The sequence below is a fragment of the Macrotis lagotis genome, chromosome 1 (genome assembly GCF_037893015.1).
Source record: "Macrotis lagotis isolate mMagLag1 chromosome 1, bilby.v1.9.chrom.fasta, whole genome shotgun sequence".
NCBI classification, from domain to species: Eukaryota; Metazoa; Chordata; class Mammalia; order Peramelemorphia; family Peramelidae; genus Macrotis; species Macrotis lagotis.
This window is the reverse complement of record NC_133658.1, coordinates 400,893,915-400,914,561: the sequence shown is the minus strand read 5'-3', so window position 1 is coordinate 400,914,561 and position 20,647 is coordinate 400,893,915. Positions and strand designations below refer to the sequence as shown.

Below are 20,647 nucleotides of genomic sequence, written 5' to 3'. Positions count from 1 at the left end.
AGGATACTGAAAAACTAAGGGATTGAAAGTGATAGTTAGGGGCAGCTAGGTGGGCACAGTGGATAAAGCACTGGCCCTGGAGTCAGGAGTACCTGGGTTCAAATCTGGTCTCAGACACTTAATAATTACCTAGCTGTGTGGCCTTAGGCAAGCCACTTAACCCCATTGCCTTGCAAAAACAACAACAAAAAAAAAAGTGATGGTTAAAGTGAGTAGTAAGGAAATAGGAAAGGTAGAATAGAGAGAATTATGACCAGAGGAAGTTAACAAATCTAAATGAGATCTAAGATGTGATTGACCTTGGGTGCCTTAAAAGTGAAGTTGGACGTTAAGAATTGAGGTCAGAGAAGTTAGGATGGCAAAAACTTGGATTAGATCAACACCTCACACCCTATACACCAAGATAAGATCAAAATGGATACAGAGGGGCAGCTAGGTGGCACAGTGGATAGAGCACTGGCCCTGGAGTCAGGAGTACCTGAGTTCAAGTCCAGCCTCAGACACTAAATGATTACTTAGCTGTTTGGCCTTGGGCAAGCTACTTAACCCCATTGCCTTGTAAAAATTTTTTAAAAAAATGGATACAGGATCTAGAAATAACAAACAATATTATAAGCAAACTAGGAGATAAGGAATAGTAGCTTACTTGTCAGATCTATGGAGAGGGAAGCAGTTTATGACCAAGAAAGAGATGGAGAAAGCATCATTAAAAATAAACTAGATAATTTTGATTGCATTAAATTAAAAAGCTTATGCAGAGACAAAACCACTATAACCAAAAGAAATGTAAATTGGGAAACAATTTTTACAACGTAGTATTTCTAACAGAACTCGTTTCTAAAATATACAGAGAACTAAGTCAAATTTTTTTTAAAAAAGACAAGCCACTCCCCAGTTGACAAATGGTCGAAGGAGATGCAAAGGCAATTTTCAGCTAAGGAAATCAAAGCGAACTATAGTCATATGAAAAATTTCTCTAAATCACTAATTATTAGAGAAATGCAAACTAGACTGGCCAATATGACCAGAAAGGACAATGATCTATGTTGGAAGGGATGTGGGAAATCTGGGACATTAATGCATTGCTGGTGGAGATGTGAACTCCTCCAACCTTTCTGGAGAGCAATTTGGAATTATGCCCAAAAGGCATTAAAAATGTGCATACCCTTTGATCCAGCAATACTACTACTGGTGCTATACCCTGAAGAGATAATGAAAAGGGGTAAAACATCACTTATACAAAAATATTCATACCAGCTCTATTTGTAGTGGCAAAGAACTGGAAATTGAGTGAATGAATGTCCATCAGTTGGGGAATGGCTTAATAAACTGGTATATGTATGTGATGGAATACGCTCTATTAGAAAGCAGAAGGGATGGGAATTCAGGGAAGCCTAGAAGGATTTGCATGAACTGATGCTGAGTTAGATGAGCAGAACCAGAAGGACATTGTTGATCCTATTGTTGTCAGCAACATGGGAATGATGATCAACCTTAATGGACTTGCTCATACCAACAGGGCAACAGTCAGGCACAATTTGGGGGTATCTGTGATGGAGAATGTCATCTGTATCCTGAGAAAGAATTATGGAATTTGATCAAAAACCAAAGACTATTACCTTTAATTTAAAAAAAAAGTTATCTTATTATGTAAGTCTGCTATATCTCATACTTTGTTTCTCTGTTAAGGATATGATTTTTCTCTCATCACATTCAAATGAGATCAATATATACCATGGAAACAATGTAAAGACCAAGAGACTGCCTTCTGTGGGGGGTGAGGAGGAGGGAGGAAGCAAGGTTGGGAGGAAAATTGTAAAATTCAAAATAAATCTTAAAAAAAAAGAATTGAGATTAAGGGACAGCTAGGTCTTCCAATGGATAGAGCATCGGCCCTGGAATCAGGGTGACCTGGGTTCAAATCTTGCCTCAGATATTTAATAATTATCTAGCTGTGTGGCCTTGGGCAAGTCACTTAAGCCCATTGCCTTGCAAAAACAAAGGGAATTGAGGTCAGGCTAAAGGAACAGTGTCCAAGAATCACGATTAATGGGAAGGCTGAAGATAAAAACAGTTGCATTTTGAATTGGAAAGGAGACATCTAGTCTATCCCATACCTTGTGGCAAAAGGCTGTTATAAAGAAAGGAGCTTTTTCAACAGCACTAACATGATGTGGCCTTCAGTTCTGATAAGCATTTTATTCTATTCTATGACTTCTTTTGAAGTAAACTTCTTATGTAGCCTAAAGGAACTTAACTTAAACTTTTAAATCAATATTGTTCGTTTTTTATCTTAATTCAAAGACATGAGAAGCCTACAGATCCTGATGATCCTCTTGCTGATCAGAATATCAAAGATCGCTACTATGGTATTAATGATCCAGTGGCAGATAAACTTCTAAAACGGGCTTCAACGATGCCTCGTCTGGACCCTCCAGATGATAAGACCATTACCACTTTATATGTTGGTGGCCTAGGAGATACAATCAGTGAGACGGATCTCAGGTATGTACGTATTTTTTAATTGGTTAAGGGACATAAACAACCCTACCTGTCTCCTAATGAAAGATAAAACACATGCAGCAGTGATGGTAATGGGAATTGATAAAAGTCAACAGATTGGGAGATTTATTCTTTGGGTTTATATTATATCTGGTAACCTTGTTATATCTAATGAACTTTTATGATCTGTCTGGGCATAAGGAGAAATGGGCAGTTTGGAAGTAATACCCTGAATTCATTCCATGTTGTAATAATGTATAGGGATGCTTTGAAGAAAGAGGTGTTAGTTGTTTTTAATGTAATCGTGACTTATAAGCCCATTTGGAGTTTTCTTGGCAGACAAATAGAGTGGTTTGCCATTTCCTTCTCCAGCTCATTTTACAAATGAGGAAACTGAGGCAGACAGTTATGTGTCTTGTCTAGACTCATACAACTAGTAGGTGTATAAATCAGATTTGAACAGATACACAAATTTAGAGAATGCACCCCAAGTAGTTTACTGTTTGTGCCCTATCTATGAGCATTTCAAACTGCTATTGTTCTGAACAGCCACAGCACAGTATACTGTAACTTGTCTCTAACATAGTGGTGCCATTTTGGTCCTCTTCAAGTACAATGGACAGCAACCAACCAACATCTTCTCTATGGCAATGAAAGAGTTCCTCTGTTTTCAGACTGTTGGGAATACGCATGTTATTTTTGTATCATTATACTATATGTTTAACTCAAGGTAAATTCAGATTTGTCCATCTTTCTATCCATGTAGAAATCACTTTTACCAATTTGGTGAGATCCGAACAATAACAGTAGTCCAGAGACAGCAGTGTGCTTTCATCCAGTTTGCTACAAGGCAAGCTGCAGAGATGGCTGCTGAGAAGTCCTTCAATAAACTGATTGTAAATGGGCGCAGACTTAATGTGAAATGGGGAAGGTGAGATTTGTATTTATGCTTGTCTTTTAGCAATTTTTTTTTTGAGAGACTGCAGTATTGCAATGTGCTGACACAAGCTTGGCTCCAGAATAACTTTAACTTCTTAAATATTAGTGGATTTGGGGGTAGCCTAGAAAGTAGGTAATACTTTTGTGTTATCCTGCTTGGCATCATTTTGTTGCATGTTTCAGATCTCAGGCAGCCAGAGGAAAAGAAAAGGAAAAAGAAGGAACCACAGACTCTGGAATTAAACTGGAGCCTGTCCCAGGACTTCCTGGAGGTAAGAATGTTTTTATTCCATTGCTTGCTTGAACATTAATAACCACCAGTTTATTGGGCTGAATAGTACATAAACTTCCCTTATGAGAGATAGCAACTCCTAGAGCTCCCATTAGCAAAGAATAAAAATAATTGGAGGAAACAGTGATTAAATACTCCCACTTTGACTTTCCTGCGCTGTACGTTATTGTATCTAACTTGTATTATTCTCTTCTTTAGCTCTTCCTCCTCCTCCAGCAGCTGAAGAAGAAGCCTCTGCCAATTATTTTAATCTCCCTCCCAGTGGCCCTCCAGCAGTGGTTAATATTGCCCTGCCCCCTCCTCCTGGAATTGCACCTCCTCCCCCACCAGGTAAGACCTTTTCAAGAGCTTCTTTATCAGCCTCTAGCCAAAAAATAAGGACTTCTTATAGCCTGCCCCTAATGGTCTGTCTGGGTCTGTCTGGGTCTGTCCTCAATTTCCTTCTCTACAAAATAAGGGAATCATACTAACTGATTTCTTAAGTGCCTTCTGGTTCTAAGATTTTAGAATTTTCTAATGGTTCTTTATTCTCTCTAGAGTCAAATATGATCCCTTCTGTTTGGACTTTAAAGCCCTTCACAACTTGACCTCAGCCTAATTTTCTTACACTCTACAATCCAGCCAAAGTTGATGTGGTGTCCCATCTCCTGCTTCCAACCCTTAACCCTGGTTGTCCCTCTCTCCTCAAATGCCACCCACTACATGAAGCTTTTCCTGATTCTCTCTTCCAAGAGATAGGATTTACACTCCCCCTCCTCAAAAAAAAATTACTTTGTATCTATTTTGTACTTAGGTATATTTCATTCTCTCTCCCCCCCCCCCCCCCAATAAACAGTAAATTCCTTGAGGGCAAAGACTGTTTTCATTGTTTTTTCACTTGCTTAAGTGCTTTATTAACTGATAATAAAACCCCAGACTCTCCTTATTGTCAGTCTGGGTTTTTATATAGTTCTGTTTCAAAACACAGCATGACAAAAAATGATCTCTCCAGTTAACTGATCTCTATTTTGTTTTATAAATCAAAAGCTATAACACTCTATCCAAAAGAGTGGACCTTAAGTGCTTTGGGTATACCATCCTGACATTTATAGCTTAGTGAATGAGATTAAAACTTGGATACTTAAAAAAACAGGGTAGAATAGATGTGATTGTCAAGGAGAATATAAAAAGATTGCATGGCAGAATATCATTGTCACTTCTTGTCTTCTTGTTCCCCTCCTTTCTCACATATGCACACATTCAACTTACTACACATTCCTTGGGTTTTATAGAACTCCACAAAGTAAATCCTGACCTGTCATTATTTTTATTTTCTTTCTATGCCTTCAGCTTTCCTGTAATATCACCAATCCAGCTAATAATTTGCCATGATGTATGCTTAATAGTTTACTCAGGGTTCTATATAGGACTTTGCTAATATCCTATAATGTACTCCTTACTAGATGTCAGGGAAATTGGAGTGCAACAGATCTTCCTTTGGCTATGGCTCTGTAAAACTTGTTACAATATATGATCTTATTCCTGTCATGCAAGACTGCAACTAATGAAGGATATTTGGATCAATTTTAATGCATCATCCCCAAATCCCACTCAAGCTTTGACTGACAGACTACTTCAGAGATGACTGCTGAGGAAACCCTGAAGTGCCCAGAGGATAACTTTAACTCTGTCAAAATCTTAGGAAGAGGAAAGACTGAGGGAGAATAAGTAATTGGATGGGCATCTTGAATTCAGAAAGCTGCTTTGAAAAATCATTGTTTCATTAGGCTTAGTTTGGTTTACATATTGCTACTTTAGCCTGAAAGAGAAATGACAATTTGTAAAGTAACTATAAATCTGATACATTTGTTCTTTCCCATCTGTAGGTTTTGGACCACACATGTTCCACCCAATGGGACCACCACCTCCCTTCATGAGAGCTCCAGGACCCATCCACTATCCTTCTCAGGATCCCCAGAGGATGGGGGCTCATGCAGGAAAGCACAGCAGTCCCTAACATCCTGCCTGCTACAGTGGTTGGGCTCTGAGAAGGAAAGGCGTTTTAGAAATGTAATAAATAAATCTTGGAGTAAATTTTTTTCCTTTGTAAGTTTCCATGGTAGCTTGTAATATGCTAAGATACGGGAAGAAGAGAGCTATACGTGAGCCCCTGAGCATGGGGCAGGTGGAGGAGCCCTGCTAAACTGGTACTAACAAAAAATGGTCACTAATGTCACAGTGGCCTTTGCTTCTTAACCCATATAAGAAATAAAAAAGCTAGGGTGAATGTGGAGCTTCTGGGAACCTTTAGGAGAGTTGTAATTCTAATTGTATGTATTTCTTTGTGTGTTTGGGGTTTGACAAACTTTGACCTGAGGTGAGAGCAAACATTTGACAATATTTTTAAAATAATTTTTTTGCTGGTACTGATCACTGAAAGGGTGTCATCAAGTATTATTTCCCTATTGCCCAAGGTCGAACTTTGAAAATCAAACACCTAGATACTTTCTTTCCTCTTTTATCTTCTTGCTAAAGGAACCTCTGTCAACAAAACAAAACCAACTTCTTTTTAATCTTAAAAAAGCTCCTGCTTATGCTGTACCATACAAAGCAACTGACCTCTTTACAAGACTTTGGGACCTGCATTGCAAACTCATACCTCCTCTCAAGAGGGAGATGTTAAACTTGCTAACTGTGAAATGAACAAACCTTTTATTTTGTTTGTATGGGTGAGCTGTGACTTATGGAAGGAGGGTCTTTGTTTAACTTGCACCTTCATGTGTTTCTATCTGATTTTCTGCTGCCACATAGGCTGTCTTATTACTTTTCTCATTATAGAAATGTTTGCTTGGATGTAACTGAATTGTAGACAAGTGACAAAGGTAAAGGAAATGAGACCTGTTCTAAATTTTAGAATTTTTTAAAAAATTAATTAAAACGGGCCAATTTTTCCAAATGTTGTCATGAGCTTACTTCCAATTTTCAGTAGCATTTTCTTCTACTTGTGGTGGCTGGTGTTTTAGGGTTAATGGAAGTGACCCCCCAAATTACCCATCTCTGACATGAAATAGTATAACCCTTTGCATTTATATAGCACTCTCTTGCTTTTCAAGGCACCTTCAACTCTGCTCGGATTTTATCCTCATGAAACATCACTGTGAGGAAGGTAAGGAAGGGATTCTTTTACCCATTTTCAAGGTGAAAACTAGTATTTACCAATGTGACAGTTATAAAGTCTGCTTGCTAATATTGACTTCCTCCTAAATAGATTTTATAGTAATTGTCAGAAACTGAATTGTTTAAAGAACATCCTGGGCTTTTCTCTCCAAAGCCTTTAGTTAAAAATCTCAGTTGGGTTTCAGTTGTGTTGCATGGATGATATTGTTTCATCTATAAATTTAGTTTTGCATCTATGCTCTACCCAACACTGTATATGTACTAAGGACTAAAGTCTCTCAAGATGTATTTCTTTAAAATGGTATGAGTTTTTAATTTAGATATGTATTGGATATTTCTTTTTCTGATGAGACTTTTCCCTAGCTTGGGGTAGAAAAAAAACTCCAAACAATGTGGCCTCCATTCATCTGTGATAACAGTTATTGCTGCATCTGAGAGAATTGAACTTGTCATAGAGGAGGTTGAATTTCCTTTCTGCATTAGCCAAGATAGTCTTGAAATTCTTCCCCTTGAATGTTAAAGAGGCCTTTAGGTCAGAGAGTCAATAGAACTTACCCACTGGCATTAAATTGTGAACTGTACTAACCAACAGCAGCACATATTTGCCCAAAAGTCCCTAGCCCTTTTTCCTAGTTATATTGCTACAGCTGTTTGGTGTCTCATACTCACTGTGAATGAACTTTGCTGCTCTGACTTTTTTTTTTTTTAGAATAATCCAATACGGCAAAGTTTACGTGAGTCTTTTACTCCTTTACCTTTCTTTGCCCTTATATATGTTTACATTTCCACATCGTGGTATAGCAGTTGTGTTTTAAATGTAAGCATAGAACTTCCTGATCCATTGCTCTATAAAAGGCAGTGAAGGTACAGAAGCACCTACAGAAACGAACTTCCATTCATACTTTCTATGCAGCGGGATCCAGGAATCACTTTCCCATTTAACTACAAACACTGAAATCAAATACTGCTTCTTGCTGGACTAAAAAGGGAGAGAAAAGTTCACCTGGCAGGTTTGATCCATTAAGAAGATTGATACATCAGTAAGAGATTTTCTTTGTCTCCTGGGCTTAGATTATTCTATCACCCACAGTTCTCACAGCATGCTTATGGAAGAATTTTTAAAGCTGCTTTGCTATAAGATTAACATCTTGAGCACTGTGCTATGATTTAAAAAAACGTATTAAGTCAAGATTTGGACTATTATTGATTAGTCCTATTTTGCTTAGACTCTATTTTTTTTTTTACTTGTTTTAGTCTGCTAGGACCCCTAAGAACCTCAGTTTGAGAGTAGGGTAGGAGGTACAATGGATACTTCACATAAGAAGTAGATTCTGATTTTGCTTATTCAAAATTCAGAACATGACCCATAGCAAACTACAGACATGTGTAACCAGTCTTAGTACAATATCTCTGTGCCTACTAACAGGCTAATAAAGCAAAGCAGTGGGAATGCAGAATTTTAAGATCAAGTTACAGTTCCTCAGACTCCAGAAGGGACCGTACCCAGCCTTGGGCTACTCGGTTGAAACTGGGTCTGTAGCTGAGGAGATCCAGGCCACTTATGGGTTCTTTTGGGATGAGGGGTGTATCCATTTTGGGAAATGTTTCAGAGATGAGGGGTCCTCCAAATGGAACTGGTGTCCTAGGAAAACAGAATAATATGGTCCAACCCTTGTATGAATCATGACCTGATGTACCCATCATTTACAGACAATGGTTCTTGTAGGGGGACAAGAGGAAATTTTTCTGGTAGTGGAGATGGATTTTGCCAAGTCACCCACATACTAAGAATCCGTGATTGTCACACAGAATACTGGTCAGAAAGAGACTTGAACTCTGCCACTAATTCATATATGATGCTTGACAATCACTACTTATCTGGGGATTGGTTTGTCCTTTCTACAGATGAAAAAATTAGATTTGCATGATTTATAAGTTCCTGTCACCTTCAAGGTACTTTCTAGCTCTAAATTTTTTGTTCTGTCTACTAAAGGTCCCTTTCAGATATGACATTCTTTTTGACTCTAGAGTTTATTATGTGCAAAAGCTCACCATCCAAATTATCACAATGCTTTAATTGATGGTTAAAATAACTTGCAGATGAAGCGTTGGTGTTTCTGGAATGAACTTAGGAGGGATGGAAAAGACGTTTTTCTTGCTTCATATTGCTTAGATAAAAATAAACAGAAAGCCTGGAGAAGAAAAATGTACTATGCATGTATTCTTTTTCTCCACTGTTTTTGAGCAGGTAGGAAAATTAGCTAATTAGAAACAAAAAATATTGTTGACTTTTCATAGTGGGCCTACAAATAGCTAGGTTTGAGTAATTCACTCTTCCAAACCCTCATGCTAGTGCCCGAAAGAAGTCCTAACTGGTCTGTGTTTTGATTTTAAATATAACAGTGTGATTGCTATGTGTCATTCCACAGCAGTAAGCTTAGAGACTTCCATCATAAGCACTGGGAATTAGGTCCAAATATATTGACTATCTGTTTAGAGTTTTAAATAGAAGGGCAGACAATAATGAAGGGCAACACTTTGCAGAATAGGTGTTTATTGAGATGAGCAGATCATATCCTGTGTTAGAAAAAGCCATCTCACCCATCTTCCATCCCTCCACAATTTCAATACTGCACCTTTATGCCAGCTTAAGTTTGGTCATGGTATGATACCCTCACAGCTAGGGAGCAGAATTAAAACCCAAAGAATTACTGTGTCTGTCCTTATTGCTCAAACTATGGCTTATCCTAGGATAACTTGTGTTCAGAAAGCAAAAACCATCTATAGATAATTTACCCAGCACATTCTACATGATCTATAATTTAAATAGGAATATATTGATCTCCTTTATGAATAAGGCCCTGTTCTTAGTACAAGGGGGTGAGGGGAGGAGATAAGTAAAATAAGACACCATGATTATTAGGAGAGATGAGATTTGGGCATAAATCAGGACAGTAGGTGATGAGACTAAAAGCAAATATCAACAAGAAAATGCCTTAGACTAGGGCATTTTGGCATCTGGTTAGGTTATAGATTTTAGAATTGAAGTATACTTAATAGGCCATGGACCTCATTTTACATTTCACAGAGGAGGGAGCATTTAACCAGGGCCTTGAAAGGTGAACAGGATTTTAATAGGCATAGATGGAGGGAAAGTAGAATAAGGGCTCTCCAAAAATGAGCAATAGCAAGGCAAGTAAATACTTGAGGTGTCCTCTTGAGACAAGGAAGATTTTATAAGTGCTTGTATGGGCAAAGTCCTTGGGGTTTCAAATAGAAAAGTAAGCTCTCAAGGAGCTGACGTTTTAATGGGAGAGAAAACATGTAAAAATGTTCAGCTATGAGACATGTGAAAGTTCCGTGGGAAGTGGGGGGGGGCAGCTAGGTGGCACAATAGATAGAGCACTGGCCCTGGAGTCAGGAGGACCTGAGTTCAAATCCAGCCTCAGAGACTTTATAAGTGCCTGGCTGTGTGACCTTGGGCAAGTCACTTTACCCCATTGCTTTAAATAAAATTTAAAAAGATTTTAAAGTCCCATGGTCCAGTTTGGCTAATGTATAGAATAAAGAACAGTGATAATAGATTGAAAAGATACTCATAGAGCTGTAAAATCCCAGTCTGAGGCTGAAACTTGGATTTAATCTGAGGCAAGGGCTGTCAGTCTATGACCAGTTAGGAAAATTATTCTGTGGTGATACTCTGGGTTTTGGCTGGAGATAACAAATGAAACAAACCCAAGGAATAATAGGGACATTATATCCTGCCCTCATTGGGTGAGCATTCTGATTTCCTCTAAACTACTTGATTACAGACAACATCCATCCTTACTTGTTGAAGTTCCTGTAGTCTGAGGGTCTGGGTGTGTGGTTTAGATGGTCCTCATGATAGTTTTTGTATCCATCCTTATAGTCAATGAATTCTTGCCATGGGGACCGGTAACCCTTGGGGATGGCTGTATGATTGAACTTCTCTGGTGGGATGCCTGTCAGGGGCTTGGAATAGCCTGTGAGGGATATTAGTAGACACTTAGGAAAGGTTAACGTAAAGATGGAGAGAGAAGGAGAATAAGGGAATCCTTTTTCTTATTTTATTTTCCCTCAGGATCATGCCATGTCCCCAGCTAGTCCTGTGATCTCTGGCAAGTTACTTCTCTTCTCTAGCCTTAAGTTTCCTGATCTTTAGAATGGAGATAATTATTCCAAAAATCATTCCCTGCCTGATGATCACAGTGTCCTAGGAGAAGATAATTACTCTGTCTTATGAAGAGTCCTAGACAGTCATCAGTTGATGATTTATTCACATGTATTCCTTTCACTAACACAAATCACAAACTCTCCATGTTAGAAGGTGACTGGGACCAAAAAAAAAAAAATTGAATCATCTCTGTCTTTCTGAACCTACCTTGTTAGGACTTACCAGAGTTTAAGCTTTGCTACCAGAACCTTTGAAAGACTTGGGGCCTTTCTACAAGCCAGTGAAGCATTTAAGGACTTTGATATAGTTCTAGATAAATGCCAGAGGTTGTTGTAATATGCGTATGTACCCATGTCTGCCTTGAAGTAGCTCTTAGGATAATCTAGTGAAGATTGCTAAATACCACACTCTAGTAGCTCTACTTAGTTTTATTCTCCTCATTTTTCAGAGAGGAAATGAAACCCAGACAGAACAAGTGATTAGCCTGAGCCTCATCAGGGAAGTGGCAGGATTTGAGTCCACAGCCTGTCCCAGAGGCTTGATGCCAGGGGCCAGAGGAACAGTGAATCACATTAATGGGAGAACTCCAGGACTAAGAGAAAAGGTAGAAAAGCTAAAATAACAGCCCAGGGGAAGTTACAGAAGCAGAATTAATCACAGTTGGAAGGCATCTAGCCCAACTCCTTCCCCATTCAGGTACCTTCAACATCCTTGGCCAGGCTTTTCTTAAACACATTCCAGGGAAAGATTTATGAGAGGGTCCTTTCTACATTTTCTCTGACTCAATCCTATCCCAAGCTTCCTAGAGAGATGGCCCAAGCCTTCCCCATTGTAGAAGTGAAGAGAGTAGTCACAACTGGTGGGCAGAGGACATATGTCTACAGAGAGCCCCATCCCTCTCTTGTCTCCTGTTGAACAAAATGCTTTCTTCCTTTGTATCACCTCCCCATTTTTATCATCTTTACCTCTGCTCCACGGAAAGCTCTAATACCCCCCAAGCACCCTCCCTCATTGTTACCTAGTTTGTTAAACTTCCTCCAACCTGATAGAGAAGCTGCCAACTCACCTGAAGCTAGGGCACTGGGACTAGGAGCCCTTCCTGGGGCTGGTTCCTGATTGCTCATCTCAGATTCAGGAGGTAGGGTAGGAAAGACTTGGATCTCTGTCCTGTAGTTCTTCTTATCTGGGCCACTGGCAGTCTGGGCACAGAACAGGACCCCTGAGGGAGCTGGTGGGGCTCCTTCTATTCCAATTCCCACCCCCAGAGGATAGCCCTGGTTTCCCAAAGCTTGAATTCCTCCTCCATAAACAAGCTCTACTCACAACCACCCCTTCTGATGGTCCTGCTGATGATGCTGTTCCCAGTTCATTTCCTCTGCCTTCTGAGACCAAGCTCTGTGTCAGAAAGAAAAGGGTGCAACTGGAGGAGGATACTGCCTTTTACAAGTTTCTGACCTGTAGTTTAAACTCCCTAATAAAAGGCACAAGGTCTGGATTTTTCCCTATCCTCTTCCTTTGCTTTCCTCTTGCCCACCCCCCCACAATAAGGGCTATTACCCTATGTGGGAACCACTGGGTTGTCCTGAAAACCTTCCAGTCCATGCCCATACCTTCGGGGAGGCTCTTCTCTGTACTCAGCTCACAAGGGTAGAACTTGGGTAGATCCTGTGCTAGACTCAGTCACAAGATCATAGACTTTTATCTGGAAGATGTCAATTGATCCAACCCCTTCATTATATAAGTAAGAAACTGAGCCAAGAGAGGGGAAGTATCTTGCCAAAAGTCACAAAATTAATAAGTGACTTAAACCACAATTTAAATTCAGATGTTCTGATTCCAAACCCAACATTTTTCCCACTCCTCTATACTGCTTCCTCTGTCTCCCCTTCTCCAAGGAATCATGGAGTTGGCTCTAGATTCTAGGAGGTTATGCCAATGGTGTCCAAGCTTTGACAAGTCCTGTAATACTATAAAGACATTTGAGTCTAGACCTAATAATCAATAATGTGTCTCATCTGTGGACCAACCCAGCTAAGTGCAAAGAAGCTCATTCCCAGAGGCTTGACCACAATGATCTGGACTGATGTAAAGAGTACCAACACCAGTGAAATCACAGATCTTTGAACTAGAAGGAAGTAAAGATAAGGACACCAAAAATTAAAAAAACCAAGAGAAACATTGAATATGAAAAAACCAATAAGTGGGAGAAGGGTCCCAGGGAGAAAAGGCAACAGGTCTAAGGAAAGAAGAGAAAAGTAATCTTCAATATTCAACAAATAGGGGCTTTTCCCCCAATATATAGTACCTTATGTGAGTGCTTAATAAACATTTGTTGATTTGATTCGAGTCTCCCACCCCAGTTCAATTTCCCTATACAGAAAAAAAGTCATAATTTCAGCTAAGAAAAAAAAGCAGATGGGGCAGCTAGGTGGCGCAATGGATAAAGCACCAGCCCTGGAGTCAGGAGTACCTTGGGTTCAAATCCAGCCTGAGACACTTAATAATTACCTAGCTGTATGGCCTTGGGCAAGCCACTTATCATTTGCCTCACAAAAAAAAAAAAAAACTTAAATAAATGAATAAATAAATAAAAGCAGACTACCTCTCAACCTTTAATTACTCATCTCGGTAGATAGACGTCTTAGGTTTTTTCAACAGTGAAGGATAAATGATACAAAGACTATTCTTTCGATTCCAGATTTGAAAAACCCAAGTAAATGTAAAATCTAGTAAGTAGTGGAGCCAGAATTCTTAAACCTAGTTTCCTGACTAATACCAGGTCTCCTTCCACTGTAACAAAAGTCTGGACCCAAATACTCCTATAGGCTAGAGTGTAGGAAACTCCTGACATAATGGGCACAAACAAAAGAGACTGTTGTGAACTCACTCACCTGTGTCTGCTTGGCTGCATACTCAAAAGTGAACCTTTCCACTCTCCTCTGCCTCTTTTGAAACAGGAGAGAACCCCTGTTAGATCGGAGGGACAACTCTTCTATCATGAGGTCCTGAGGAACGCTCACCTTCTTTCCCAGGTCCAGAGAAGGGGCTGTTAGAAGAAGGCCAGATCCTTTGGCTGTCTGATCAGCAAGACTGATCCATTGTCTTGTCACTTGGGACACCTTGTGGCTCTGTCTGAGACCAGTGGCAGGGTTCTGTCAATTGCCAGGGTCAGGACTCAGCATGAGTCTTGAGGGCTTCTAACTGCCCTTAGAATTCTGTATGTCAAAGGTCCATACATCTGTGAACCTGTGACCTTTCATTGGACACCAAACTATGTCCAAGGAAACTTTATACTCTACCAGCTTATATTGGGGACTGATCTAGGTCTTCTAAAAGAAGGGGACTTGTTCCTCGACTTGAGAATAAAAGATTCCTAATGACAGAGACCATCTTATGGAGCTATTCACGATAGTTCCTGGCACAAGAAGAGATATTTTTTAAAAATCTGCTGACTACGGCTTCAATTTAAGGGGAACATATTCAAGTGTAAGGATTACTCAGTTTGTCAGCTAAGTGGTTTCACAATTTAATTCTAGAACGTAAGGATCTTGGGGACCTTCAGGGATGGGTCTTACCATCCTGCCCTTACCTGCTCCAGTGAAATCCTGTGTTTTGGCCATTATTAGTGCCTTCTGCTCCTCGAGGGCTTCTGAGAGAAGAATCCTACAAGCAGGAGTCAGGAATTTGGAGACAATAGCTCAATCTTTATTGTCCCTTGCTGCCTCCATCCTCTTCTGGCTTAAGAATTCACCAGACCAAGCCCCAATCCTGTTCTCAGCTCACTCACTCAGGATGGAATATGTCAAGGAGTAACTTACACATAGTAGGCATTTAATAAATATTTGTGGGATTAATGAAATGAAGCCTATGTCTAAGGACTAGTTAATTTCCCAGGATTTCTAGTCCCCACCCCACCCCTTTCCATCACCAAAATTTTTTCTTAAACAGGCCCTACCTGGGTCTTTGCTGATTATATTCCTAAAATTGGGAAGAAAGCTCTTTGTGCTAGAATTGAGATAGGCATGTCACTCTGAAGAAAACAGTGGATTGGGGGGATGAAATGGAGATCCATGGGAGCAGTTCAAATCTGACCTCAGACACTTATTCACCTAGCTGTGTGACCTTGGGCAAGTCACTTAACCCCATAGCCTTGCAAAAATAAAAAAAAATGGAGATCCAGTTAAATTATTCTTTTTCAGTATGTTGGGGAAAAATTATTTTTACCATTGTGGTCTAATTAAAAAGAACACTGGCCTTGGAGTCAAGTTTTGACCATTTACTAGACCATGGGCAAATCACTTTACCACTGAGTAATAAAGTTTCCTCATCTTTGGAATGGGGATAAGAATTGATACTACTTTATCTCTCTGAGTGGAAGAAGGAATGCTAATAATAATAGTAACTAGTATTTAGAATGCACTTTAAAATTTGCATAGTGTGGTTCACATGTCAAAGGAGGAAACTAAGGGTCAGAGAGATTAAGTGATTTGGCCTTGGACAGTAATTCTGAATTAGTGAGTAACAGGTAACATTTGAACCCATTTCTTAATGTCATTTTAAGTTAGGATAACACCCTACCTGGACTCAATTATATTTAATATAAATTCTTGATTACTTGTAACTGTATTCTTGGTATTTTTTGATGTTATTCTTTTCCTTTGAGAATAAACCCTGTAAATGCACATTTTGGTCTGCTGTATATTCTAATTAATGAGCCTAGACCAGGGCTTGGTAGTGGGAGCAGAATGAATAATCAAGTTTGGAAGGTTTCTGAACTAAGAGTCAAGTAAGCTAACAAACCAAGAAATTTAAAGGCTCATTTTCTTAAGGCAGAAGCTACAGGTTAGTGGGCTCTAGAATAGAATAAAATTCTAGGACAAAATGTAGATCTTCAGAATAATCAGCAACATAGGACAATCCCTTATGTGACCTATAGACCTTTTTCCAGACGGTAGAAAACAACCATGATCTGACTGTTGGTCCTTGGTCATGTGGCCTGAGCCACCTGGGATAGAGATAGAGAGATCCAGCTACTGGGCAGTGAGGAAGGAAGAAGAGAGCCAGAGGAACTTCTCATCTGCCAGTCCCTCACATGTATATTAGGATTGTCCCAGGTTCTGAGCCAGTAGCTCAGGATATGTAAACTGTGACTGCTTGTGTCTGGGGAACACCAGACCAATGGTGAGACCAAAACCTTCCTCTCCAAATTTCTGGGACCCAAGGAGGCAGAGTGAAGGCTGCTAAAGGTGGATTTAATCTCCCTCATTTTATATTTTGTCGTCTTTTCTCTTCTACTTCGTCCAACTGTTCCCATATCATACCACTCTCCACTTGCCTCATATAGCATGGTGATGTGGATGAGTGATGTTTCTTATCCCATTGATGGAGAAAACTGAAGCACAGTTTTGACTATTCACTTTATCCTAGCCCTAAGATACCAAAACCAAACCAATTCTCTGTAGCCCCTTGGGGCAACTGAGCCACCACTTTCTCCCAGTTACCCTAGACCTGTGCTCCTCTGTTCTGTTCCCATTTTTCCCAAGACAGAACCCCATTTTCTCCAATCACTACCCCATATTTTAAAATTACTTTTTCTATTTTTAAGGGAGTTCAGATTTCATTTAAACCAAAAGTTCATTTTGGAGCTCTCCCTATCATCTAAACCAGAGGCAAAGTCTACACGTCACACCCTCTGCAGAGCTGTCATCCTTTTACCCTGCTTTAAAATAGAAGTATGGCTCCCATAAAGAAATTTCTCCCATCCTCATCCCTGGAACCCCTAGTACCTTAATGTATCGACACACGTCTGGTTGAGTACTGTTCAGGGACCAAAAGGAACAGTGATGGGTCCCGAGTTTCTGTGCAAGAGGATGAGCAGGTCCTAGGCAGCAGTCCTTGACATGTGTGTCCCTTTGCTGGCTCAGGGGTTCAGCTGACTCTGAGCAATTATATTTGCATATGTCACCGTCTTATTTCGGGCTGCGACATGAGCTGAAGCCAGATACTAAAAGCATTAGGAAGGCATAGAGAGAGACAGGTGGTTCATCTGCACAGGCCCCTGGGAGTATTAAGGAACATAGTCACATCTCAGCCCTACAGGCTCCCAGGATGATCTGAAGATGCACATATATGGACACATGTCTTTGGCAAAGCAAAATTAAAGACACTCCCTAGTTAGAGGTCTCCATGCCAGTTAAGAAATACTAAAAAAGGTGAACTATAGGTTGAGGTTTGTGTTTTAGGGTGTCACACAGCTAGTAAATGTCAAGTGCTTTGAGTTGGATTTGAACTAGGATCCTCCTGACTCCAGGGCCTATTCGCTAGCCTTTGCACCACCTAGCTGCCCCTGTTCTCCCTGTCTAGGGAGAGAAGATATGTATATGTCTTAATATCTTTGTGTATTATCTAAATAAAAAGTTGTCAAAGAGTCATGGATGATAAGAGCTGGAAGAGGCCTTAGAGATCATCCTGTCCAACTGCTTTTGTTTTACAGATGGGGAAATGGGGAGGAAGGGACCTGCCCAAAACTATGGTTGCTACAAAATTCTTCTTCTTCTGACCAGTGGCACAAATAGCCTGCATCAAGGGAACAGTTTTTTCTGAGATTAAATCCAACTAGATTCCACAGGAAGTATAGTTTACCCTAGGATGAAGAATGGTTAGTAGAAAAGTACCCTATATTTCGTCAAAGGACCCAGGCTCAGATTGTGGCTTAGCCTCCCACTGGGTCAACTTGGACAAGTTCTTTAACATATTAGGGCCTTAGTTTCTTACTCCATAAGAAGGTTTAATTAGATAATTTCTAAACTTCCTTCCAACCCCTTTGTTCAAATGCATTCACCTCATTCCATTCAGACATTATCACTTGACCTGCTACTACTGGATGACCCCAACAGAAGGATAAAGCCAAATGTGGGGTGAGATTGAAGCCTGTGTGGTAAGGTTGCTATAGGTGGATCATTGTGTATGTTCCAAGAACAGTGAAAAATTATTTTGATGATCTGCTGGTTGGGATTATCCATGCTTCATCGCCCATATGACATATACCTCTGCCCTAATATGTTGGCCCATATGATCAAACCCTAGACAGGGCAATGGGAGACCTGGCAGGAAGAATCCATACCTGAGCCTTAGGTCATGGTGGTCCTGGTCTGATTTCTAAGGCACCAATTCCTCCTTCCAAAATTAGCCCCTCTTGTGTCCTCTGACAAGGCCAGAAGGAGTATCATAGTTCTCCCTTTACACAGCCTCTTCCAGACCCTCTCTCTGTCACCTCACTCAATCTGTCTTCCTCTCAACCTCATGCCATCCTATAATCTCACTGCCCAGACCCTTGTTGCTCTCACCTACTAATCTTCAGGTTCACTCAATTCTCTTTCCTCAATGAATTCAACACCTGAACATGAGTTCAAACAGGGCTTTTCCTCACCACTTCCAGTATTCAAGTTGCTTAGCTTTTCTCATTCATCAATCTCCTCAATTCAGTTTGACAAACATTTATTAAATGTGTACAGTGTGCAAGAGCTGGGTTTAAAACAAACAAAATGTCTCATCCTTAAGGAAGGTTACATTCTACTGGTGACATTCAACATACAAACAAGTAAATACACATTATGTATATAAAAGTAATTTCAAGAACACTAATAACTCAGGAATTGAAAGCTCTTGTGAAGGAGATGGTCCTGTGCTATGCTTTAAAAGAAGCTAGAGTAGAAACAAGAAGTGCATTCTTCCAGACAAAGGGGACTACTTGAACAAAGGCTTGGAGGGGGGAGATGATCAATGGTGGAAGATAATCACTAGCAAGCTAGTTTGAGTGAAAGAAGAGAATACAAAATAAAACAAGAAAGGTAGATGGGAGTCAGATTGTGGAGAACTCTGCATGCCAGACTAAGAATTTTATATTTTATCCTAGCAAATATAGGGAGCCATTGAAAATTTGTAAGAAAACGTATTGCATAATTAGATCTGAAGTTCGATGATCTCTGTCTCTTCCACCATCACTTCAGAGAGGTTGTTACTCCTTAGGCCTCAGTATGACAAAAACTGTTCCACCTCTAAGATCTTGAACCTTGAAATTTTGTTCTTTGATCACACACAATTTCCTGTCCTTACTTGATACTTTCAAAGTCTTTAACCCCTTGAACCCATGTCCTTTATGCCCTGCTAATTGTCAACCCTGGGTCACTTCCTCAGAACCCTCACTTGATTTGTCCATCCCAGCTATCTATCATCCCATATCTTTATTTTTATGGCTAAACTTGAAAAGGCTATCTACAAAAAGTTAAGTCCATTCCCTTTCCTCTCACTCTCTTTACAGTCTGACTTTCTGGCCTTATCATTCAGCAGAAATGGTTCTCTCCAAAGTTACCAGTGATCTCTTAATTGCAAAATCTGATGGGGTTTTTTTCTCAATCTTCATTCTTGACTTGGCTACAGACTATGAACTGTCACCTACCTTCTTCTTAATACTCTCTAGGTTTTCATGATGCTGCCTACTCCTTGTTCTCCTCTACTTATTTGACTACTCTTCAGTTTCCTTTACTGGATCTTCATCCAAGTTACACACAATAACTGGGGGTATCCCCTGTCTCTATCCTAGCACTGCCTCTCTTCTCCCTGTAAACAATTTGTTGAACTTATTAGCTCCCTTGGATTCTACTATATCTATGCAGATGATTCTCAGGTCCAACTCTAATCTCTCTTCTGATCTCTTAACTTGAATCTGCAACTTCCTGTCAGATATCTCAAACTGGAAGTCCCATAGACAGTTGATGTTCATATGCCCAAAACTGAACTTTTCCTCCCCCCTGCCTCCTCTCTCCTCACCCCAAACCCCAACAGATCTTCTTTTCCTAATATGTCTATTATTGTATTATTGTCAAGGGCACCATCATTCTCTCAGTCACCCAGGTTCACAACCTAAGTGTCATCCTTGACCCCTCTCTCTCTTATTCCTCCATATCCAATCTGTTGTCAAGTCCTATCATTCTACGTTCAAATCATCTTATAATTTTAGATAATTCTAGCATTAGGAAGCTTTTCTTTGCATCAAGCTTAAATCTGTCTCTGTACTTTCCACCCATTATTCCTAGTTCTCTCTTCTAACACTAAACAGAATGAATCTAAACCTGAAAGGCAACTATTTATTATGTGCCACCTAAGTTTTCTGGAAGCTAAATATCACCATTTTCATTTAATTGATTTGCTATAAATTTAATGTCAAATGTCAATACAACTCATTTTATATTTAAATTAATTTCAATGAATAAAATAAAACTTTTTCACCACTTGTGACTATCCATCTGAATTCTTTGTTCATTTCTTTTTATTCACTTTTCTTCTATGTAGCCCTAACTGGTGTGTATTTTTTGGTTATTTTTTCAATTTTAATTATTTCATAAAAGTCTTTTCCTATCTTATATATTCCTGATATTTGTTTTTCTTAATTACTTTGTACAATTCCATTACACTAAAATTATTACCATTTATTTAACCATTTGCCTGTTGTTAAATTTTTACTACTATGAAAATAATTTTACAGAAGGCTCTTTTTTGTTGTT

General features: G+C 39.6%; 2 protein-coding genes across 6 annotated transcripts in view; one reads left to right on the top strand and one right to left on the bottom strand.

The window, feature by feature from the left end:
• RBM22 (RNA binding motif protein 22) overlaps positions 1-20,379 on the top strand; it is a 29,983-nt gene extending 9,604 nt beyond the window's left edge. For 2 of the 4 annotated variants that reach the window (XM_074212632.1, XM_074212630.1), the window contains 5 exons: positions 2,305-2,505; positions 3,269-3,433; positions 3,625-3,713; positions 3,932-4,063; positions 5,599-20,379. In XM_074212632.1, the coding sequence (XP_074068733.1) occupies positions 2,305-2,505; positions 3,269-3,433; positions 3,625-3,713; positions 3,932-4,063; positions 5,599-5,729 (718 nt within the window). In that variant the 3' untranslated portion in view covers positions 5,730-20,379. The remainder of the gene's footprint in view (positions 1-2,304; positions 2,506-3,268; positions 3,434-3,624; positions 3,714-3,931; positions 4,064-5,598) is intronic. The other 2 variants (XM_074212633.1, XM_074212631.1) reach the window with 1 other exon arrangement.
• Positions 1,877-17,029, bottom strand: MYOZ3 (myozenin 3). Of its 2 annotated transcripts, XM_074212636.1 has the most exons (7): positions 16,871-17,029; positions 14,674-14,747; positions 13,976-14,130; positions 12,408-12,479; positions 12,151-12,283; positions 10,719-10,893; positions 1,877-8,531 (listed from the first exon to the last, which is right to left on the bottom strand). In XM_074212636.1, exons 2-7 carry the CDS (start codon positions 14,702-14,704, stop codon positions 8,360-8,362), a joined length of 738 nt encoding a protein of 245 aa, XP_074068737.1. In that variant the 5' UTR covers positions 14,705-14,747; positions 16,871-17,029; the 3' UTR covers positions 1,877-8,359. The 2 variants fall into 2 exon arrangements, with proteins under 2 accessions (XP_074068737.1, XP_074068738.1); XM_074212637.1 differs by lacking the exon at positions 16,871-17,029 and having other exon boundaries at positions 14,674-16,857.
• Positions 20,380-20,647: the final 268 nt, after the last annotated feature.